This window comes from Quercus robur, chromosome 11 (genome assembly GCF_932294415.1).
Source record: "Quercus robur chromosome 11, dhQueRobu3.1, whole genome shotgun sequence".
NCBI classification, from domain to species: Eukaryota; Viridiplantae; Streptophyta; class Magnoliopsida; order Fagales; family Fagaceae; genus Quercus; species Quercus robur.
In genome coordinates, this window is record NC_065544.1 from 29,520,396 (window position 1) to 29,540,028 (window position 19,633).

A 19,633-nucleotide genomic window follows, 5' to 3' on the forward strand; every position below is an offset into this window, starting at 1 on the left:
TGTAAGAGAAGGGAATGAACAACAACAAAGGGCTTTGCCCGAGAACAGCAACTAGGAAAAATAAGGTTTATATTGAGGAACAAATGACTATCCAGCTCTCTACAAGTTCTCCCGAGGAGACTATGTCTGTATAAAAAGTAAATACTGTTTACTCTCCTTTCTTAATGTTCTTTCTTCTCTTTCCTTTCCTTCTTTTCTCCTCCAGCTCCCTTTTTTCCAATGCTCTCTCCTTTTCTTATATACCTCTACCTCCATCATATCTCCACCATCCATTTCTACCTAACCTTCCTCCTTTTTTGACACTTGTTACATTTTACATCTAAAGAAGATGATAGAAGGAGTCTACTTAGCTGTGGCTTACACTATTTAGGTCACCTCCTCATCAATGCGGCTGATAAAACTGTTGTCTACCATTTAATGCGGATGCAACAGGCTACATCAGGCTAGAAGATTCCCTATTGCCCACTAACTTCCATTCTCTTCAGATCCCAACTCCTACTTAGAATACCGCAAAGTACTATGATTCATTTCTCCTCTTCTTGGGACAGCTTCCTTCCTTGGGCCTGTGGCTTGTAGCCTTTCTACATCTATGGTGCGACCTTTCCACTTCATCCTCGGTCCTTAGGTCAATGTTGCAACCCTTAAACTTCATCCTCGGTCCTTAGGTTAATGTTGCGATCCTTCAACTTCATCCTCGGTCATTGGGCACCTATAATAGCCCCTTAAAACTTTCACTATTTGTTTATGAGACAAAAGTGAAGTTTTAGTCTCTTAAGTAAAATACACATGTGCCACATGCGTTCCCACGTATCAATGTCCTTTCATCTGTCTTTTGCACGCTTCTAGCACTTCGGAATCCACTATTTCACATTTTTGGCATCAGGCGGCTGCTTGTCTACCCACATTCTACGGTTTGAGCAAGATCGTATGGTCCTTATTTCCCTTCGTTGATGGGCAGGAATTTTGCCACTCGCTTTTTCACTCCTATAAAAGGAGAACTTAGAGTTGGCTGAGGCTCATTTTGAACATTCTAGCGATCTGAGTTGAAGAACAAAACTCCCAAGGTGCACTTTTCGCATTCATTCGTAGGTGTGTTGATGTCCTTTGTTTCTTCTTTCCAATAAGCTTAACACTTCAAACCACAAAACTCCATGGGTAGATATTCTAGGTCAGTGGACACTACCAAGGCTAGGGCAGCTTTTAGGGCTCAGTATAGGATCCCCAACAGTGTTGAAATCAGGCACTGTAAGGAGGGTGAATGGTTTGTCTTGAATAGACCTCCTGAGTCTGTGGTCATTCCTATGATCACCTTCATTGAAGGCGGGATGGAACTTCCCATGGGAAGGGTAACTCGTGACTACCTCATAAACTATAGGCTATCCTCGACCTAATGTTCCCCCTAACATCTTTAGGATCCTCAAGTGCGTGGATGCTATAAACCGTAGAATGGGGACTAACCTTACCTGGCATGATGTAAACTGGGTGTACAACTATCAGAAAGGGGAAAAAACCAAATATTATATGAAGTGTAGGGTCCTCGTAGTTAGACTAATCTTCTGCTTGCTTGACTCAAGCAAAGGCATGAATGAAGATTTTCTTCTTGTCTTGGGAGGTTGGCATGATGGAATACACTGCCCTACCTAGGAAGGGGAACCAAGTAGGGTTCCCGAGGACCGGAGTGATACTTAGGATTTTTACTTACCTTTGTTTACATGATAGATCTTCGTTTATTCACTTCACTAACAACTCTTCTTATTTCTTTTTGTAGACGAATACCATACTGCCCCCGCTAAGCACTTGGTGAACTTCAAAGACTTGAATAGGATCCTTAGGTTAGAGATATTTTTGAACAAAGACGGACAGCTCAAGGCAGCTCATGTCATCCTCGGGTACACACCGTCCACCAAGTGCTTCCAAAGTCCCAAGAACATTATTAAAGCCAAGGACCCTTACTTGGCTTTAATTGACGTAGCAGTCCCTGGGTTTCTGCTAACCGATCCTCCTCTAGAAGGGACTCAAGACACCTAGTTACCCACCCCTTTAACTGTCAGACTTCTTTATTCCTAAGAGTCCCCCATTCCTTCTGACAGTGAGGAAAGGGAGCCCACCCCTGAACCCATCCACCAGGAGGTCACAAAGAAAGACTTCGAATTCTTTTACTACGAGGACGCTCCTATTGCATCAACAACACGTTCCTCGGTGGAAATGGGTTTCGAAGAGAAGACACCAGACCTTCTTGCCCTGCTAACAGCCCATGTTGAGGGCATGTCCTTGGCTGTGGTGGTAACACCTTGCCCCCCTACTTCTGTAGCAGTGCACACATCCCCTGCCGAGGCCATAGACAAAAAGAGAAAGTGTGGTCGAGGAGGCAAAGGCCCTGAGGGAGTCAAGGAGGGGGAGATTGTTGAACCCCCAGCCAAAGAAGCTTGCGCAGGAAAGGGGCAATAGAAGAAGAAGCTCAAGCACATCGGGACCTTCAAGGAGGTTGGTGGAAACCAACCCAAGAAGGCCTCTATCTGATGGCCAATCTTTACCTTGAGCTCAAGTAATCCAATGCTTGATGACTTCTACTTGAGGGACCCCAAAAAGGGTAGCTCAGGCTTGGTGGTAGAATACCTAGAGAAGGCCCTATGCTTGCTTGAGGACATGGCAAAGCTAAGGTCCTTCAAAAAAAGAAAGGTCTTCCTGGCTCTGAAGCAGGATCTCACCAAGGTACACTATCAAACCTACCCATCTGTACAGTTAGTTTGATCCTGACTTATGTGATACTTACACTATTTTGTGTTTTTTTTTTTTTTTTTTTTTTTTCCTAGGCCATCCAAACCGCATTTATGGCCGAAGAATGGGTAGACCATTCGTTGGACATGGCAAGGAAGGCTGAGAAAGGCCAGAAGGCTGTAGAAAAAGTTTGAGCTGAGGTGGAGAAAAAGCTGAAGGAAACCCTCGCGCAACTATCCGAGGTGGAGAAGGCTCAGCAGAACGCTGAGTCTGCTCTAAAGGGCTACGAGAGGCAAGCATCTATTGCCTTAGAGGCCCAAAGGAAGGCCAAGAATAAGATATCTCTCACAGTGGTGGAGCTTAAGCAACTGAATAAGCAGCTGGAGGCCAAGGAGGTTGAAAAGGCTCAGGCCGAGCAAGCAGCTTACGATGCGGGCATGACTAAGGCAGTTGAGAGTCTTATTGCCCAACTTTGTGATGTTGCTTGTGCCTTTTGTCTTGAGTTTGGGGGCTAGGCACGGAACGCCACGGGGGTTGACACGAGTCAGAACTTCGTGCTCCCGACAAGGTGTACTACCCCCCGACCTTGCATTTAGCACCCACTCTCCTTTAGCCTCCAACGAACCCCAGTCTTGCTCTCCCTTCTTCCTCAGAGTAGAAAGACCCCGATCCCTCTCCTATCTCATCCAAGGGAAAAGAGACAACAAAAGAACTTCCACCTCCAGATGTTGTGGTGGATGTGGAGGCCGAGGAGGAAGTAGCCGAGGGGGTATCGTTGAAGAGGAAGAAGAAGGACAAAGAGCAGGAGAAGAAGGGAGCCAAAAGCCTAGCTTAGTCCTCATCTAGGAGATGCTTAGGCAATTCTGTAGTGGGCCATTGTACATATAGTGCCCCTTCTTCTTGTTTTTTATACCACAGTCTTTATATCTTTAATGAAAGAAAGTTTGAAGTTACTCTTATTTGTTCGTTGTTTGTTGTTCATTTTTTTTTTTTAATACTTGTACATTTTTTTTCATTCACTATGTGCCTGTCATCTTTTGCTCTAGTTTCCTTTCTATCTTTATAATAATCATGCCATGGCAACTTGTAACTTCATCACAACATAAGTAGTGGGCTAACTTATGAAATTTAAACAAATTATTAATTAGTACTTACTTGAAATTGGACTTGGACTCAGACAAACTTCCTAGCATTATTTCAGAAACCTGAAGAAATGCCTTTGACCTTTACTGCTCAATCCCTTTAAACAAAATTGCCCATGTTAATTTACTCTAGGCTTGTGACCCGAGGAGCCAAACAAGGTCTAAATTCTATTTAACACTTAGAATATTTTTGCAGTGTTAATTTGCCCTAGGCTTATGGCCCGAGGAGCCAAACAAGACCTAGGTTCTGTTTAACACTTAGAAAACTTTTGCAATGTTAATTTATCCCAGGCTTGTGGCCCGAGGAGCCAGACAAGGCCTAGGTTCTGTTTAACACTTAGAAAAATTCTGCAGTGTTAATTTACCCTAGGCGCTTGGCCTGAGGAGCCAAACAAGACCTAGATTTTGTTTAACACTTAGAAAAAATTTGCAATGTTAATTTACCCTATGCTTGTGGCTCGAGGAGCCGGACAAGGCCTAGGTTCTATTTAACACTTAGAAAAATTTTGCAATGTTAATTTACTCTAGGCTTATGGCCTGAGGAGCCAGACAAGGCCTAGGTTCCGTTTAACACTTTAGAAAAATTTTGTAATATTAATTTACCCTAGGCTTGTAGCCCGAGAAGTCAAACAAGACCTAAGTTTTGTTTAACCCTTTGAAAAATTTTGTAATGTTAATTTACCATAGGCTTGTGGCCTAAGGAGCCAGATATGGCCTAGGTTCTGTTTAACTTAGAAAATTTTGTAGACCAATTGTCTCTACAAACACATCCATAACAAGATATAACCAAGCAAGATATGAATGGCAACAAAATTTATTAATAATAATAACGCCGTAGATTGTTTACATTCCATGGACAAGGGATTACATTTTTATCCAAATCTACTAAGTGGTAGGCCCCAATACCAGCAATGAAAGTGATTCTATATGACCCTTTCCAGTTGAGACCCAGCTTGCCCTAAGCAGGTTTCTTAGCCGTCCCCACTACTTTCCTCAAGACCAGATCTTTTGGGACCAAGGATTTGGATTTGACTCCCTTATCATACCGTTGCTTAAGTTTTTGTTGGTAATAAGCCATCTTTACGTTGCTACCTCTCGTCTTTCCTCAGCCAGATCTGGGCTATCTAGGAGTAACTGGTGGTTCTCTTCATCATTGCTTAAGTTTTTGTTGGTAATAAGCCATCTTTACGTTGCTACCTCTCGTCTTTCCTCAGCCAGATCCGGGCTATCTAGGAGTAACTGGTGGTTCTCTTCATCATTGAATTGGTCCGTTCTCAAAGTTGGGAATCCAAATTCAAGGGGGATTACTGCTTCTGACCCATAGGTTATTGAGAAAGGGGTCTCCCTTGTTGATCTTCGAGGTGTAGTACGATAGGTCCATAGCATGTAGGGCAACTCATCCTCGCATTTTCCTTTTGCATCATCCAGCCTTTTCTTTAGCCCAGGCACTATAACTTTATTGGTGGCCTTAGCTTGCCCATTCCTTTAAGGATAAGCAAGTGTAGAATACCCATTCTTGATCCCTGACTCCCTGTAATATCTCCAGAAGACTTTTACTGTCAAATTGAAGATCGTTATCTGTTGAAGGCCAAAATTTCACAAAAAGTCAATTCCATGAAAAATAAAGAAGGCCCAATTCAAGCAGCAAGAAGAATCAACATTAAGGCCCAAATTATGTTTAGATTTACAGCAAAAAGGTCATCAAAAAGTCCAGCAAAATCCAGTGAAAGAACTGGGCCGGGATACCCAGAGGCTGCCAGAGGCCCGGGATCCTCAGGTAATGCAGCACAGTTACTGTGGGATTGAAACAGCTCAAGAGAGGTACCACGAAATACAAGAAAGGAAGAACAGAGATGTCCTTCTCAAGTACCCAGTGGTGCAGCAAAGAATCAGAAAGTATAAAGCAAACATTCATGAACAAAGGAGTTGTACCACAAGGAACCAAGAATGAGAAAATCATACGTAGAAGCAATTGGAAGAGAACTTTCAACCCAGCAGTAAAAGATTCCAACTATTTGGGAATAATGACAACAAGGAAATACAACCGCAGCTGAGTCTGAAAAGTGAGAAATCTTGAAGGAAGAGAGATTGAAGGCTAGGACGCCCCGGAATGGAAAGTCAGCAAATGACTTTTAGAGAAACAGTATTAAAAGATGAAAACCATGAGAAAAAAGGGAAGAGACCAGCTCCTAAGAAAATGACACAGCACGAGCTCTGAGGGGCAAAAGAGAGAAATCACTAGTACCTCAAAGCCCTAGAAAACACGCTATAAAAGGAAGAGAAAACCCATGTTGAAAGGGAGAGGATTTTCAGTAGGAAGAATATCAAAAACAGAGTCATTAGAACTCTGTAAAATTTAAGAAAAACAGAGGAATGTCTCCCGGTATCCCAGAAACAGCCACTATAGCACATACTTGGATTCAAAAGGATTCAAACTTTGCAAGTCTTAGAGGCTTGAATAGCCATCAAAGTCTGTAATTTTTGAGCTTATTTGAACCTTGTATCACATCTTAGTGAGCACACTTGTAATCCACAATCAAGAAAAATAGTGAAATATCTCATATTGATTTGAGAATTTCTAACATTTACTTTGCATATTTCTTTATTATATTATCTTCCTTTACTTCTTCTTGCTGCTCAATACATATATATTCTTGCTTGTAAAGCTGAGTCCCTGCCCAAGCAAAGCCACTCAGACTTGAGTTCCAAATCCCACAAGTCTTGTGCAAAAGCATAAGTCTGTGAGAATTGGGGCCAGGATCCTCGTGGCTGAATCATCCTTATGAAATTCATTTACATATATGTATACGTATTAATACATATATATATATATATATATATTCTAATCTAAGAAACTAACAATTATTTGAAGATATGTGCATTGTATAGTTGTTCTTGTGTAGGACCTATAGAGGTAAAAGGAAAGGACAAAACTTCATTGCATAACAAGCATGGAGAAAGATTGTATAGTGCACAGAACCAGATATTCTGGGTTCTTACAGGCCTAATACGCCCCGGGATCCCACGACAGTACGCTCGGGGAGGAATCGCATTTTTGCCTTGAGGAGATTTATGTGACTTGCGCACAACTTGGTTCGTAATCAGCCCCCATTTAGCTGCGGTGAACCAAGCCCAGTCCACCAAAACACAACTATTTGGCCCAGGATCCTTGGGCCTATATGCTAAAGAAAAAAGCACTCTCACATTATCTAAGATCAGTGTGTGAGGAACTCCAAACCTGGTGACAATGTTCCTCCAAATGAATCTCTTAGCATCCACATCTCTGATGTTGGAGAGGGGCTCGGCTTCCACCTACTTGGTAAAGTAGTCTGTGCTGATGAGGAGCCATCTTCGGTTTCCTATGGCTTAGGGAAAGGGTCCCACTATATCCAAGCCCTACTGAGCAAATGGCTAGGGGCTAGACAAAGGATTCATAATTCCCCCTGGTTGGTGGATATTTGGGGCATACCTCTGACATTGGTCACACTTTTTTACATAGTCCTAAGCGGTTTTTCTCATGTTAGGCCACCAGTAACCCTAGGTGAGTGCCTTATGTGCTAGAGACCTTCCTTTAGTATAACTCCCTCAAATGCCCTCATGCAGCTCTTCTAATAAGGGCTCCATGGCTTCTGGGTGTATGCACAACAAATATGGCCCTGGGTAAAAGCACTTGTTCAACTTCTACTCCTTAGACAACCAATAGCGAGGGGCAACTGTACGTACCTTCTCTACCTCACACTTGTCTTTAGACAACGATTCCTGCTTCAAAAAGGTTACTATGGGGTCCATCCAGCTCGACCCCACATGGAGGCTACACACCCCTATCAAAGATGCCCCTGTAAGACTTGAGGTGTCAATCTCTTTAATGACAACAACTCGAGGAAGACTTGATTCTACTGAAGTGGCCAACATTGCAAGAGAATCTGCATGAGAGTTCTGCCCCCTCGGGATTTGCTTCAAAATAAAAATCTTAAACTAAGCTCGGGCGTTCCGCACTTTAGCAAGGTATCACTACATTCTTTCATCCTAAGCTTCAAAGTCACCATTGACTTGGCCCAGGATCAGCCTAGAATCCGAGTACAACTCCACCATTTCTCTTCCTAGCAACTTGACCATAGCTATCCCTGCTATCAAGGCCTCGTACTCGGCCTCATTGTTGGTGGCTGAGAATCCTAGTTGTAATGATTTCTCCATTATCAGCTTCTCGGGGGTGATTAACACAATCCCCACTCCTACCCTCTTTCGGTTGAAGGCTCCATCCGTATAAACTTTCCACGAGGGGGCAACCATGGCTGACAAGACCAATACACTCATAATTGCATTTTCCTTCTCAAGGACACCCTTGAGGAACTCTACTACAAAGTCTGCTAAAACTTGCCTTTTATGGCGGTCTGAGGCATGTACTTGACATCATAGTCTCCCAACTTGGTTCCCCACTTAGCAATCCTGCTAGTGTAATTAGATTTCCTTAGTAGGGCTTGCAAAGGGAGCTGGGTAAGCACCACAACGGTATGGGCTTGGAAGTAATGAGGAAGTTTCCTAGTGGCATGCACAATGGCCAACACTGCCTTTTCAAGGGTAGATCACGCGTCTCAACCTCCTGTAGGGATTTGCTAACATAGTAGAAGGGCCTCTGAATTCCGTCCTCGTTCTTGACTAGGACGAAGCTAACAGCATGTTTGGTGATTGCTAGGTATGCATACAACACTTTCTCCTTATTAGGTCGGGAAAGTATTAATGGATTGGACAAGTACTCTTTGAGGTCCTCAAAAGTCATTACACACTCCTCGATCTATTGAAAATCCTTCCACTTGTGAAGCAGCTAGAAGAAAGGACGACATTTATCCGTAAACCGAGAGATGAACCTGTTTAAGGCTGCTGTCAACCCAGTCAACCTCTGCACTTCCTTGGGATTCCGAGAAGGGTGCAAACTGTTAATAGCCCTGATCTATTCTGGATTAACTTCGATTCCGCGGTGAGTAATCATGTACCCCAAGAATTTTCTTGAGCTAACCCCAAAAGAACATTTGGATGTGTTGAGGAATAGTTTATGTTCTTTCAATACTGAGAGTCTCTCCCAAATCAGCCAGATGCTCTTCTACCCTCTTACTCTTAACTACCATATCATCGATGTATGCCTCCATGTTCCTCCCAATCTATGTTTTGAACATTCGCGTCACCATTCTCTGATAAGTGGATCCTGCTTTTATGAGGCCGAAGGGAATCACACAGTAATGATAGTTCCCATTTGGGGCACGAAAGGCTGTTTTCTCTTGGTCGGGCAATGATAGGGGTATCTGATGGTAACCCTAAAAGGCATCCAGGAAACACATCCGAGGATGTCTCACCATGGCGTCCACCAGTTGGTCAATTCTAGAAATGGGGAAGGGATCCTTTGGGCAGACTTTGTTCAAGTTCATAAAATCCACACACACTCACCACTTCCCATTTTTCTTTTTAACCACTACTGTGTTGGCTAGCCACTTGGGGTAAAATATTTCCTTAATGGCTTCAGCCTGCTTTAACTTGTTCACCTCTGTCCTAATTGGCTCGGCATGGTCTTTGGATGATCGCCAAGGGGGCTGCTTATGCGACACAGCATCGAGATTTACATTCAATCGGTGACATGCCAACCCAAGATCAATTCCTGGAACATCATAAGCATTCCATGCAAAAACATCAATGTTTGCCTTTAAGAACTTCACCAACTTTGCCTTTTCCATGGGCAGTAATCGTGAGCCTACTTGGAAATACTGCTCCAGGTCCAGCTCTATCATCACTTTTTCTAACTCCTCAGATGATTCTCTTGATGTCTCAGACTGTTGCCCCCCTGTAGACCCCTTTAGTTGCTATCGGATTGGATCCTTAGTCACCGTGGTTGGACCTGAAGATCGTTGCATTATTGCTAATACCAGGCATTACCTAGCCATGGCCTGATCACCTACCAACTCTCCCACTCTCCCCTGAGTAGGGTACTTAACCTTCAAATGTAATGTTGAGGATACTGCGCCCACGGCGTGAAGCAAGGGTCTGGCCAAGATAGCTATGTATGGGGAGAATGCTTCTACTACTATGAAATTAACATGGACCTCCACATCACTGACCTGTATGGGCAGTTTTATCATTCCTCGAGGGATCACCATTTTGCCATCAAAACCCATCAGCGAAGAATCATACTTGTCCAGGTCCTCAAGCCTTAAGTTTAGCCCTTGGTATAAGTCGGGGTACATGATTTCTACTCCACTTCCCTGGTCAACCAGTACTCTCTTTACATCATAGCCCTTGATCCCAATAGTAACCACTAAGGCGTCATCTTGTGGTTGAAGGGTTCCCTGTTTATCCTCCTCTAAAAAACTCAAGGTAGGGGTGACCACCCTTGCTCTTTTGGGAGTCTGATTTTTGGCTTCCAGGTTAGAGCCCCCCACCACAGACATGACTCTGGAACTCACCCCAATATCATCCCACTTCCTGAGTGTCCAACCTGTTCCATAGGCTGATGTAAGAAATAATTGAGTTTCCCTTCCTTCGCCAGCAGACTGAGGTGATCACACAAGGTCCTGCAATCCTCCGTGGTATGTCCTCTATCTCAATGATAATGGCAGTAAAGGCTTTGGTTTCTCTTGGACGGATCTCCACCCATCCTATTGGGCCACTTGAAAATGGCTCATTTTTTATCTTCTCTAGTATCTGGTACATCGGTTCTTTAAACAGTGAATTGACCAATTAAACCCCCGCGGATGTCACATGACTAAGGAAATCTCTTCGAGGTAGATCATTATGATACCCTCCTCCCCATGGATCCCTCTTCTCGGGGAACATTTTAGCTTTACCTTTTCCCTGTGTGTGGTTCTCTTCTAACCTCTTGTACTTGTCTATGTGATCCATAAGCTGGCGCATGTTCAAGGTAGACTTTATTGTTAATGACTTCCTCAACTCATGCTCTATTGGGAGGCCAACCTTGAAGGTCCTCACTACCACATCCTCAAAATCTTCATCTACTTCATTGTACGTTTCCCAATACCGGTCAGAGTAAGTCTTGAGGGTCTCCCCCTCCCTCATGGCCATAGACAACAAAGAATCCACTAGCCTGGGGACTCTACTGTAAGTTATGAATCTAGCACCAAATGCCTTTATCAGCTCGTCAAAGGACCCAATTGATCCCTCCTACAAAGCATCAAACCAACGCATGGCGACAGGCCCAAAGCTAGAGGGGAACACCTTGCACATAAGGGCCTCATTGTTGGCATGGATGGCCATCTTCTGATTAAAGTGACTGGCATGCTGAACGGGATCAGTCCTTCCATTATAAATGGTAAACGTTGGCTAGGAAAACTGATAAGGGAGCCTGGCCTTATTAATCCTCCTCACAAAAGGGGATCTAGAAATCTGTCGTAGGGCTTTACTCATAGCATCATTTTCCATGGTGTAATGAGAAGGCCCCTTCCCACATTTGTTGTAGCCCTTCTCCAACTTGTCCTACTGTGAAGAAGCTGAGTAAGACTCGCTAGGTGGAGTTCTAGACCTACGCTGGTACGAGCGATTATGGCTTCCCCCTGAGCCCTCACTTGATGGGGAAGATAGGCTTCTTCAATCATGCTTCCTACGCCTTAACTTCCTGCGTAGACGATCAACTTCCTGTTGCAACTTCAATGTCTCCTGGTCATGTGAAACATGGCTTTTGGACTTGGAATGACTCTACTCAGTACATTCATTGTGATAAGATCCCACCACAACACTTGAGGTATGTTACCTGTCTCTCATACGTTCCAAGTTAACAAACTAGTTCTCCCTCTAGAAGCCAACTGACTCCTCCCTATCTTGGCCTACATTAGCCATAAGTACTCAGGATGGATCCTCCACAACTTGTTGTTCCCACAGACGATACCAATTGTAAGGACCAGAAAAATATGTAGCCTAAGCCCACTTAGAGTAGTGGGTTGTGCCTTTCAACCCTGGCCCAAATCAATAGAATTTGTAAGAAAAGGGAACGAACAACAACAAAGGGCATTGCCTGAGGACAGCAACTAGGAAAAATAAGGTTTATATTGAGGAACATATGGCTATCCAGCTCTCCACAAGTTCTCCCGAGGAGACTATGTTTGTATAAAAAGTAAATGCTATTTACTCTCCTCTCTCAATGTTCTTTCTTCTCTTTCCTTTCCTTCTTTTATCCTCCAGCTCCCTTTTTTCCAATGTTCTCTCCTTTTCTTATATACCTCTACCTCCATCATATCTCCACCATCCATTTCTACTTAACCTCCCTCCTTTTTTAACACTTGTTACCTTTCACATCTGAAGAAGATGGTGGAAGAAGTCTGCCTAGTTGTGGCTTACATTGTTCAGGTCACTTTCCATTAATGCGACTGATAAAGCTATTGTTTACCATTTAATACGGATGCAACAGGCTACATCAAGCCAGAAGCATCCCTACTACCCACTGACTTCCACTCTCTTCAGATCCCATCTCCTACTTAGAATACCGCAGAGAACCATGATTCATTTCTTCTTCTCCTCGAGCGGCTTCCTTCCTTGGGCCCGTGGCTTGCAGCCTTTCTACGTCAATGCTGCAACCTTTCAACTTCATCCTCGGTCCTCGAGTCAATGCTGTGACCCTTCAACTTCATCCTCGATCCTCAAGCACCCACAATAATAATAATAATAATAAAACAAAAAAAAAAAAAAGGTAAGAAAGATATACAATAAAATTTTTAGTTAATGTTTAGCTTTGTCCTAACAAACAGGAATAATATTGTTATATTTTTATTACATTGTAAAATCAATAGATGCTTTAAAGAAATTAGTTTAAAAATATTTTAGAAAAATATATAGGAAAAAAAGTAGTTGAATTTTTTGACAGATTTTTATATATTTTTTTTTGAAATATAGTATCAAAAAATTTCTAAAATAGTTCAATATTTTTTATATTTTTCATGAAAAATATTTTCCAAAATTTCTACTTGCAAATTGAATAAAGATTCCTAACTCTAGTTAAGAATATCACCCAATTTTTTTTCAATTATTTCTAGACTGTTGAACTTTTCGGGCAGGAAGAGTTTTCGTAAAGATTCTATCTGTAATGTATGTCCAATATGATAATGATAAATTTTCCTTTTTTCTGTTTTTTAATTAATGGGGATGATATATAATGATAAATTGATAGACTGCGGTACCACAATTTTTTTCCTCTTGAAATGTAGATTTGGTTCTTAATCTTTGAAACTCATATAACATTGTTTCATACATTTATAATTTTCTTTTTAATTTAGTCTTTATATTTTAGTAACATCACAAACATAGAGGATTTAAGATCATCACATTAACCATAATTTTATAGATCGTGTATATATGAGTATATATGCTACTGTTATTATTATTATTATTATTATTGAGGAACATTATTTAATATTTGAACTTATAAACACATGCCCATCACACTATTGGGAAAATTATATATAAATGAAAATAAATGTTAGCAACATAGTAGAAACAAATCACAAAAATTTACAAGAAAAATCTTTTCAAAATCATGAGACAAACTCCTAATAATTTCATTATTATCAAATCAATTGAAATAAACTTTTTGTAAATGTTTTTGGCAAAAGAAAAATCTTTTTTTTTCTCTCTCTTACACCTACTATTTTTCTTTCACAAACTGCAACCCTTTGTAGTTTGCACATTTCCCCCTATTTTCTTCTAAACGCACAACTCTCTCTCTCTCTCTCTCTCTCTCTCTCTCTCTCTCTCTCTCTCTCTCATATTGTTCCCATATTACCAAATGGCCGAATGGCCACAATTAATACCTTCAACCTTTTTACCTCTTCTGCGTGTGAGAGACACTCAAAGTCTTTGCCCAATAAATGGCAAGAAGACTTTGTGTCTTGCCTTAATGAGACAACTCTCTCTCTCTCTTATGCTATTCTCATATTACCAAATGGCCGAATGACCACAATTAATACCTTTAACCTTTTGACCTCTTCTATGTGTGAGACACACTCAAAGTCTTTGCCTAAGAAAATGGCAAGAAGATAGTGGCAACGCCACGTTGGTCCCAGGGTGTTTCTAGGAACACCCTGAACTGAAAAAAAAAAAAAAAAAAAAAAAAATTATATATAATAATTAAATTTTTTTTATTTGTTTATTCTTAAAAAAAAATTTAGGAACACCCACAAATTAAAATTAGGAACACCCTAAAAAAAATATATAAATATGTATATATATATATATATATATTTTATTTTTTCTACTTTCAAGAAAAAAAAAATTGTAACAGAGCAAGCGAAGCCCACGGATTCTCCAAAAAAAAAAACAACGGACGGCAAGCCCAATAGATGGTAGCAAACCCAGTAACCCGCGAATTCTCCAAAAAAAAAAAAAAAAAAGCCTTTAACCTATTATACTGTAATCACAGACGCAAGTCACGCAACAACCACGGATGACAACAACCAATGGAACGAACAGAGGAGATCACCCGCCAGATCGATTAGAGTCAGGGTTTCGAGGCGGAGGTTGTGGCGATGGTTGTCGTGATTGTCAATGACGGAGGTGGAGGCCATGACATAGAATTGCAATTGCGATTGTGATTGTGATTGTGATTGCGATTGCGATTGCAGTAGCACGAGTGAGAGTAACTGTTTTGGTTTATGGGAATGAATAGGATAGATAGGGAAGAAAGAAACAAAGTTAGTGGATGGGTGGAGTAAGTGTGAGTGACGTTGATTTGCTTCCTGATTATGAGAACCGCTGGATTAGAATTGGATTGGATTAATAAAAACTAGAGGATTTTGTGGAGAATCTGGAGATTAGTTTGTAAAATGACTCGGCCCAGTAGAGAATTTGCATCTTGGTCATATACAAAGGCCCAATTACCTAAACCCAACCCAATCTCTAACAAAGTTTTATTGTACCTTTTGTTTCGGCCCTTTCGGGGGCAATTTTTTTTTTTTTTGGTAATAAAAGATTAGAAATAGCCCAAGATCGAGTTAATATTTCGGCTACCTAAGCTAATTCTAGCAAGGGCGAGAGCATTAGCAATCCTATTAGTTTCCCTGTAAGTTCCCTGTAAGTATGTAACAGTGTTGAGGTTTTACTTCCTAGAAAGCTTGAAAAATGATCCTGCAACCATCCACAATTAGCTGGGTTAGGTAGCAGGTACAAGAGCAATGACTTTAGTAGCATCCCCATTGACAATTAAATTTGAGATATTAATATTGAGTGATTTAGCCATAGATAATACATCACTTAAGGACTAAAGTTCAATAAGAAGGTTGGTGGAACTAATAATTAATAATGGGAGAAAGCAACTGATAAATAATAATTAATAATTTAATTAATCAATATTTTATATAAGAAAAAAAAATTAAATTATGTTAGGTAATACAACAATTAATAATTTTATAATTAATAAAACAACAACATAACAAATTATAGTTTATAAAAAACAAACAAATTAATGAAACAACTAAACAACAATACATTTGGAAAATATTCCTGGAGATGCTACTGGGAAAAATTATGTTTCTTAAGGGAACACATTGAAAAAAATTCTTGGAATCACTCCTGCAAAAAGACTTTTTATTTTATTTTATTTTTTTGATATCTGGCAAGAAGACTCTGTGTCTTGCCTTAATGAGGTGCCTAATGGAGTGTGATGAGCTGGACAACAATGGTGCCATGCACTGCACCCAACACTCACTCCACCAATCAAAGTCTGGGTAAAAAGAACGTAATAATACTTGTCAATAATGAATAGTAAATTACAAAGAATTAGATAGTGAAAATATTTAGGGTTGTAACAAATTGGTCACGTGACATAAGTGTGACTTCCTTAAGGTAAAGTGTGAAGAACTAAACGACATGTAGTAATAGACACATTTTATTTCTTAGTTCCAAAGCTGTAGTTGTTTACGCAAAAACTCTAGGCAGTAAAGGATCAGGCTCTTCTCCCTCCTCTTTGACAGCTTAAATGCATTATGTTCCAAGAATTAATCTACCTAGCATCAACAAAGTGCGAGTATAGAATTTATTAAGTAGATGCATAAGCTTCAGAATATGCTGTGAACTATGAAGAACCAGTGTTGCTAACAGGGCTTATGAGAGATTTGCGAAGAATCAAATTCTCATTAACTTGCTTAATGATACAGGGGATTGATCCTTATATAAAATCAGAGGCCAAGTAACTAACTTAACAACTATAACAGCTTCTTAACAGAAAAACTAAAAGCTTACACGTGCCCTGCCTCTTCATGCCCTGAGTCTTGATGCTTTGACCTCTGATAGGGCAAGATGACTAAGCGTCGTGGTTTTCTGATTTACTAGTTGAAGATGTTGATGCAATAATTGGACGGGTAAGAAAGGTTGGCACAGGAAACTTTGGTTCGAGAATGGGTAATGCAACTTCAAAATCAAGCACATGAATGGCTTTTCTCCTTTCCCTTCACGACACTTTTCCCTATACCAACACCAAACCAATAATTAAAATGCATGCACCTTAACTCGGGCCCACCACCAATTTTGTCTCTTTATTCTTCTCCACAGAAGTTGCTGGCGATTGCTGAATCGTAGAAGGTGATGTCGATTCAAAAGACCAAGTGGAAAGAATATGCAACTCAGAAATCAATCCTGTCGAAGCTGAGAACCCAAATTCAACCGATTCTGGTAAATGATCTGTCAAATTAATTACCGAAGAAAGGTGCTGTTGAATAGTGGTGTTATCATGACTGAAACCAGTGAAGGTAACGCTTAAATTTTGCGTACTGGAATCGTAATTGATACTTGCACTATATGTTCTATTCTCCTTAATAGTACAATACCATGGTGTAGAGACCTGAGACGACATGTTGTTGATATTGATACCAACGTGTTCACTAACTGAATTCGGCAGATCAAATTCTACATTTTGAAATGTATCAAACTCCACTGCAACAAATTTATTTGCAGCCAGGAAAATGGGTTGTCCCATTTGATCGCGGCTCACAAGGCCGAGGCCGGCGCCATCTGTTGGTCTAGGAGCAGGGAAATTTGGGGTTGAGAGGAAGAACGTGATCCCATCTGAATATCTGTCTTTACCTTGAGAATCGATGATGAAGGAGAAGTTGGAAGTGAAGCTGGCCACTTTTCCTGATTTCTCGTCCCAAAGATGCATCTGCTTTGAATATGTGGCTCGACCCCAGTTGTCCACTTCATCTGGCGTGAGTTGGATCCCTGAACCTGATATCGTAGCGTTTCCTGTTGGGATTATAGTTTTGTTTTTGATTGTTTGACTGAAATCGGTGTAGTTGAAGAATATCTGAGTTGCACAAGGGTTTATGAGCAAGAGGAAAATGCTTATTAACAAGTAGATAATACGGAGCTTCGGTGCCTGGAAAACCATGGCTAGAGAAAGTGGGTTTGGGGCTTATTTGAGGTTTGCCAATTGTTATCAAATATGATAGGGATTGGACGGCTACGACATCAACCTGATATACCATCCTTCTTCAAAATTATTGTCTCAACTACAAGTCAATATATATTATACTGCTTATTTCTATTTCTATTTCTATTTATATATATATATATATATATATTTTTTTTTTTTTTTTTTTTTTTTCCCACGTCTGATTTACAAATTTTCCTCCCTTTTCATAGAGGGGAGAGAGAGATAATATCATATGCGGTATGCCGTGCCGCTCGATCTGTTACAGACAGTACCACGCACCCCAGGAAATATCCCCACATTACAACTATTAATGCATTGGTACTGGACCACTGGTTAGTGCTAGTTTCGTAATGGACCAGTTATTGGCAAGAGTTTCTCTAGAGTACATGCCAAGTGGTCCAAGGTCTTCAATTCTCCACTGCCCACTTCAAAGGATTGAGATCCACATATTATAATATTATTTGAACTCGAACATTTTTTTTTTTTTTTAATTTACTATCCTTTTCAGACGTTTTCTTTTCAAATATTGAATCCGACTAGTTACTATCTACTACTGTTCCTAGTTTTCAATTTTAAATATTTTGTCCCATTTTTTTTTTTTACCAGGCATTTTAACAAGAGGAGCCAGGAGTGGGACATCCTGGCTCTTAACGTCCTCCGGAAAAAAAAAAGTTTCCACAGATTTTTTTGAAGAGGTTATCTTTCCAAGTGTTGTCCCACTTCCTTCGCAATAATGTTTTGATGGAAAAAGATGGCAACTGAGTGTGATCAATTATTAAAACATAGACTTGACCTTAATATATACAACAAAAATTGAAAACGATGAAGAGATATATAGAGGGATGTGCCCACTTTGGGTGTCCTATTTTTCTCTCAATTTCTAACAAAGATGGAATAAAAATAAGAATGAAAATGATGGGAGAGAGACATAAGTTTAAATGATGATAACCTTGTAATTTAAATGACACTATTAGATTCTATCAATGAGAATATTCTAGGTTTAAATCATCAGTGGTGGCTTTAGGATTTTTTCCTAGAGGGTCAGTAAGAAGATACATCTTAAGTAAAATATGAATCTTACAGTCTAAATAGCTTTCTTATTACAAATTTGTTTATAGTACGTACTAGTAATAGAATAAAAAATAAATTATAGGTTCATTTGATATATTTTTTCTTAATATAATGTACATGTTAATTGTTGTTGTTAAGTGAATTTTAATTATTACTACTTAAAATGTTGTTATTTATTAGTTTATGACGATTATATGTTTACATTGTACTATTAATGTAAAATTTATATTATAGATAATTATATTATACACATTTGCAAAAACTATACAATATTGTACACATTTGTTTAAAAACAATGTAGATATTACAATGATAGTACAATGTAAACTATGAATTTTCCATTAGTTTATTTCAAATTTTTTATGATCTAAACGGGCTTTTTAAAATAATTTTAGATGAAATTTTTTTTTCTTTGTTGTTAGGCTTACTATTTCTCCCAGATTTTAGATAAAATTGGATTGTTGTTAGGCCTTGTTTTGGCTTTAAAAAGATCAAAATATTGTTAAGATAATCATAATTAAACTTATTTCAAGTGGGTTTTAAAAAAATTTAGAATCAAGGTGATCAAATTTTTATTTAGGAGGCTTAGGGTTAAATAAAAAAAAAAAAACAAAATATATTATATATAAAAAAATAAATAATAAATAAAAATAGCTAGCTCAGAGGGTTCATTTGAACCCTCTGAACTATACATGGCACTGCCCATGCAAATCATCCACTTCCACTTCTTGTTAGCAACAATGAAAATGCCTAAAGTTATAATTATTTTTTCCAAATTTTTTTTTTTTTTACAATTATTAAAAGCAACAACCTATTAAAAATAATGAATAATTTAAGTGGTTCTATTTATAAGCTAGCCTAGATCAAAATCATAACAACTTATCAACTAAATAATTTATGAAAAACAAATTTGGTAAAATACTATGTTGGTCCCTAAATTATACTAAAAATTTGTTTTTTATTCATAAAATTTAAAAAGTTTTTGTTTCGGCCCTAAACTATTGAAAATTTCATTTTTTATTCCTAAACTATTTAAAATGTTTTACTTTCTATTCTAAACTTTACTGAAAGTTTGCTTTTCATCCCTAAATTATTAAAAAAAAAAAAATTTTTCATCCATATTTTTGTTCCTAAACAATTATATATATATATATATAAAATTAAAAAAAAAAAAAAACTTTTTAAAGTTTAGGAAAAACAACTTTTGATAAAACTTAGGAATCAAAATAGTATTTTACTCAAAAGAATTTATCACGTATTGGTGATAACATAATTAATGTTGTGGCAT

At 39.3% G+C, this 19,633-nt stretch overlaps 1 protein-coding gene across 5 annotated transcripts in view; it reads right to left on the reverse strand.

Moving 5' to 3' along the window:
• The window catches only part of LOC126705607 (L-type lectin-domain containing receptor kinase IX.1-like), a 96,760-nt gene extending 79,512 nt beyond the window's left edge, over positions 1-17,248 (reverse strand). For all 5 annotated transcript variants that reach the window (XM_050404697.1, XM_050404696.1, XM_050404695.1 and 2 more), the window contains exon 1: positions 16,549-17,248. In XM_050404697.1, coding sequence (XP_050260654.1) covers positions 16,549-17,229 — 681 coding nt within the window. In that variant the 5' untranslated portion in view covers positions 17,230-17,248. The remainder of the gene's footprint in view (positions 1-16,548) is intronic.
• Positions 17,249-19,633: the final 2,385 nt, after the last annotated feature.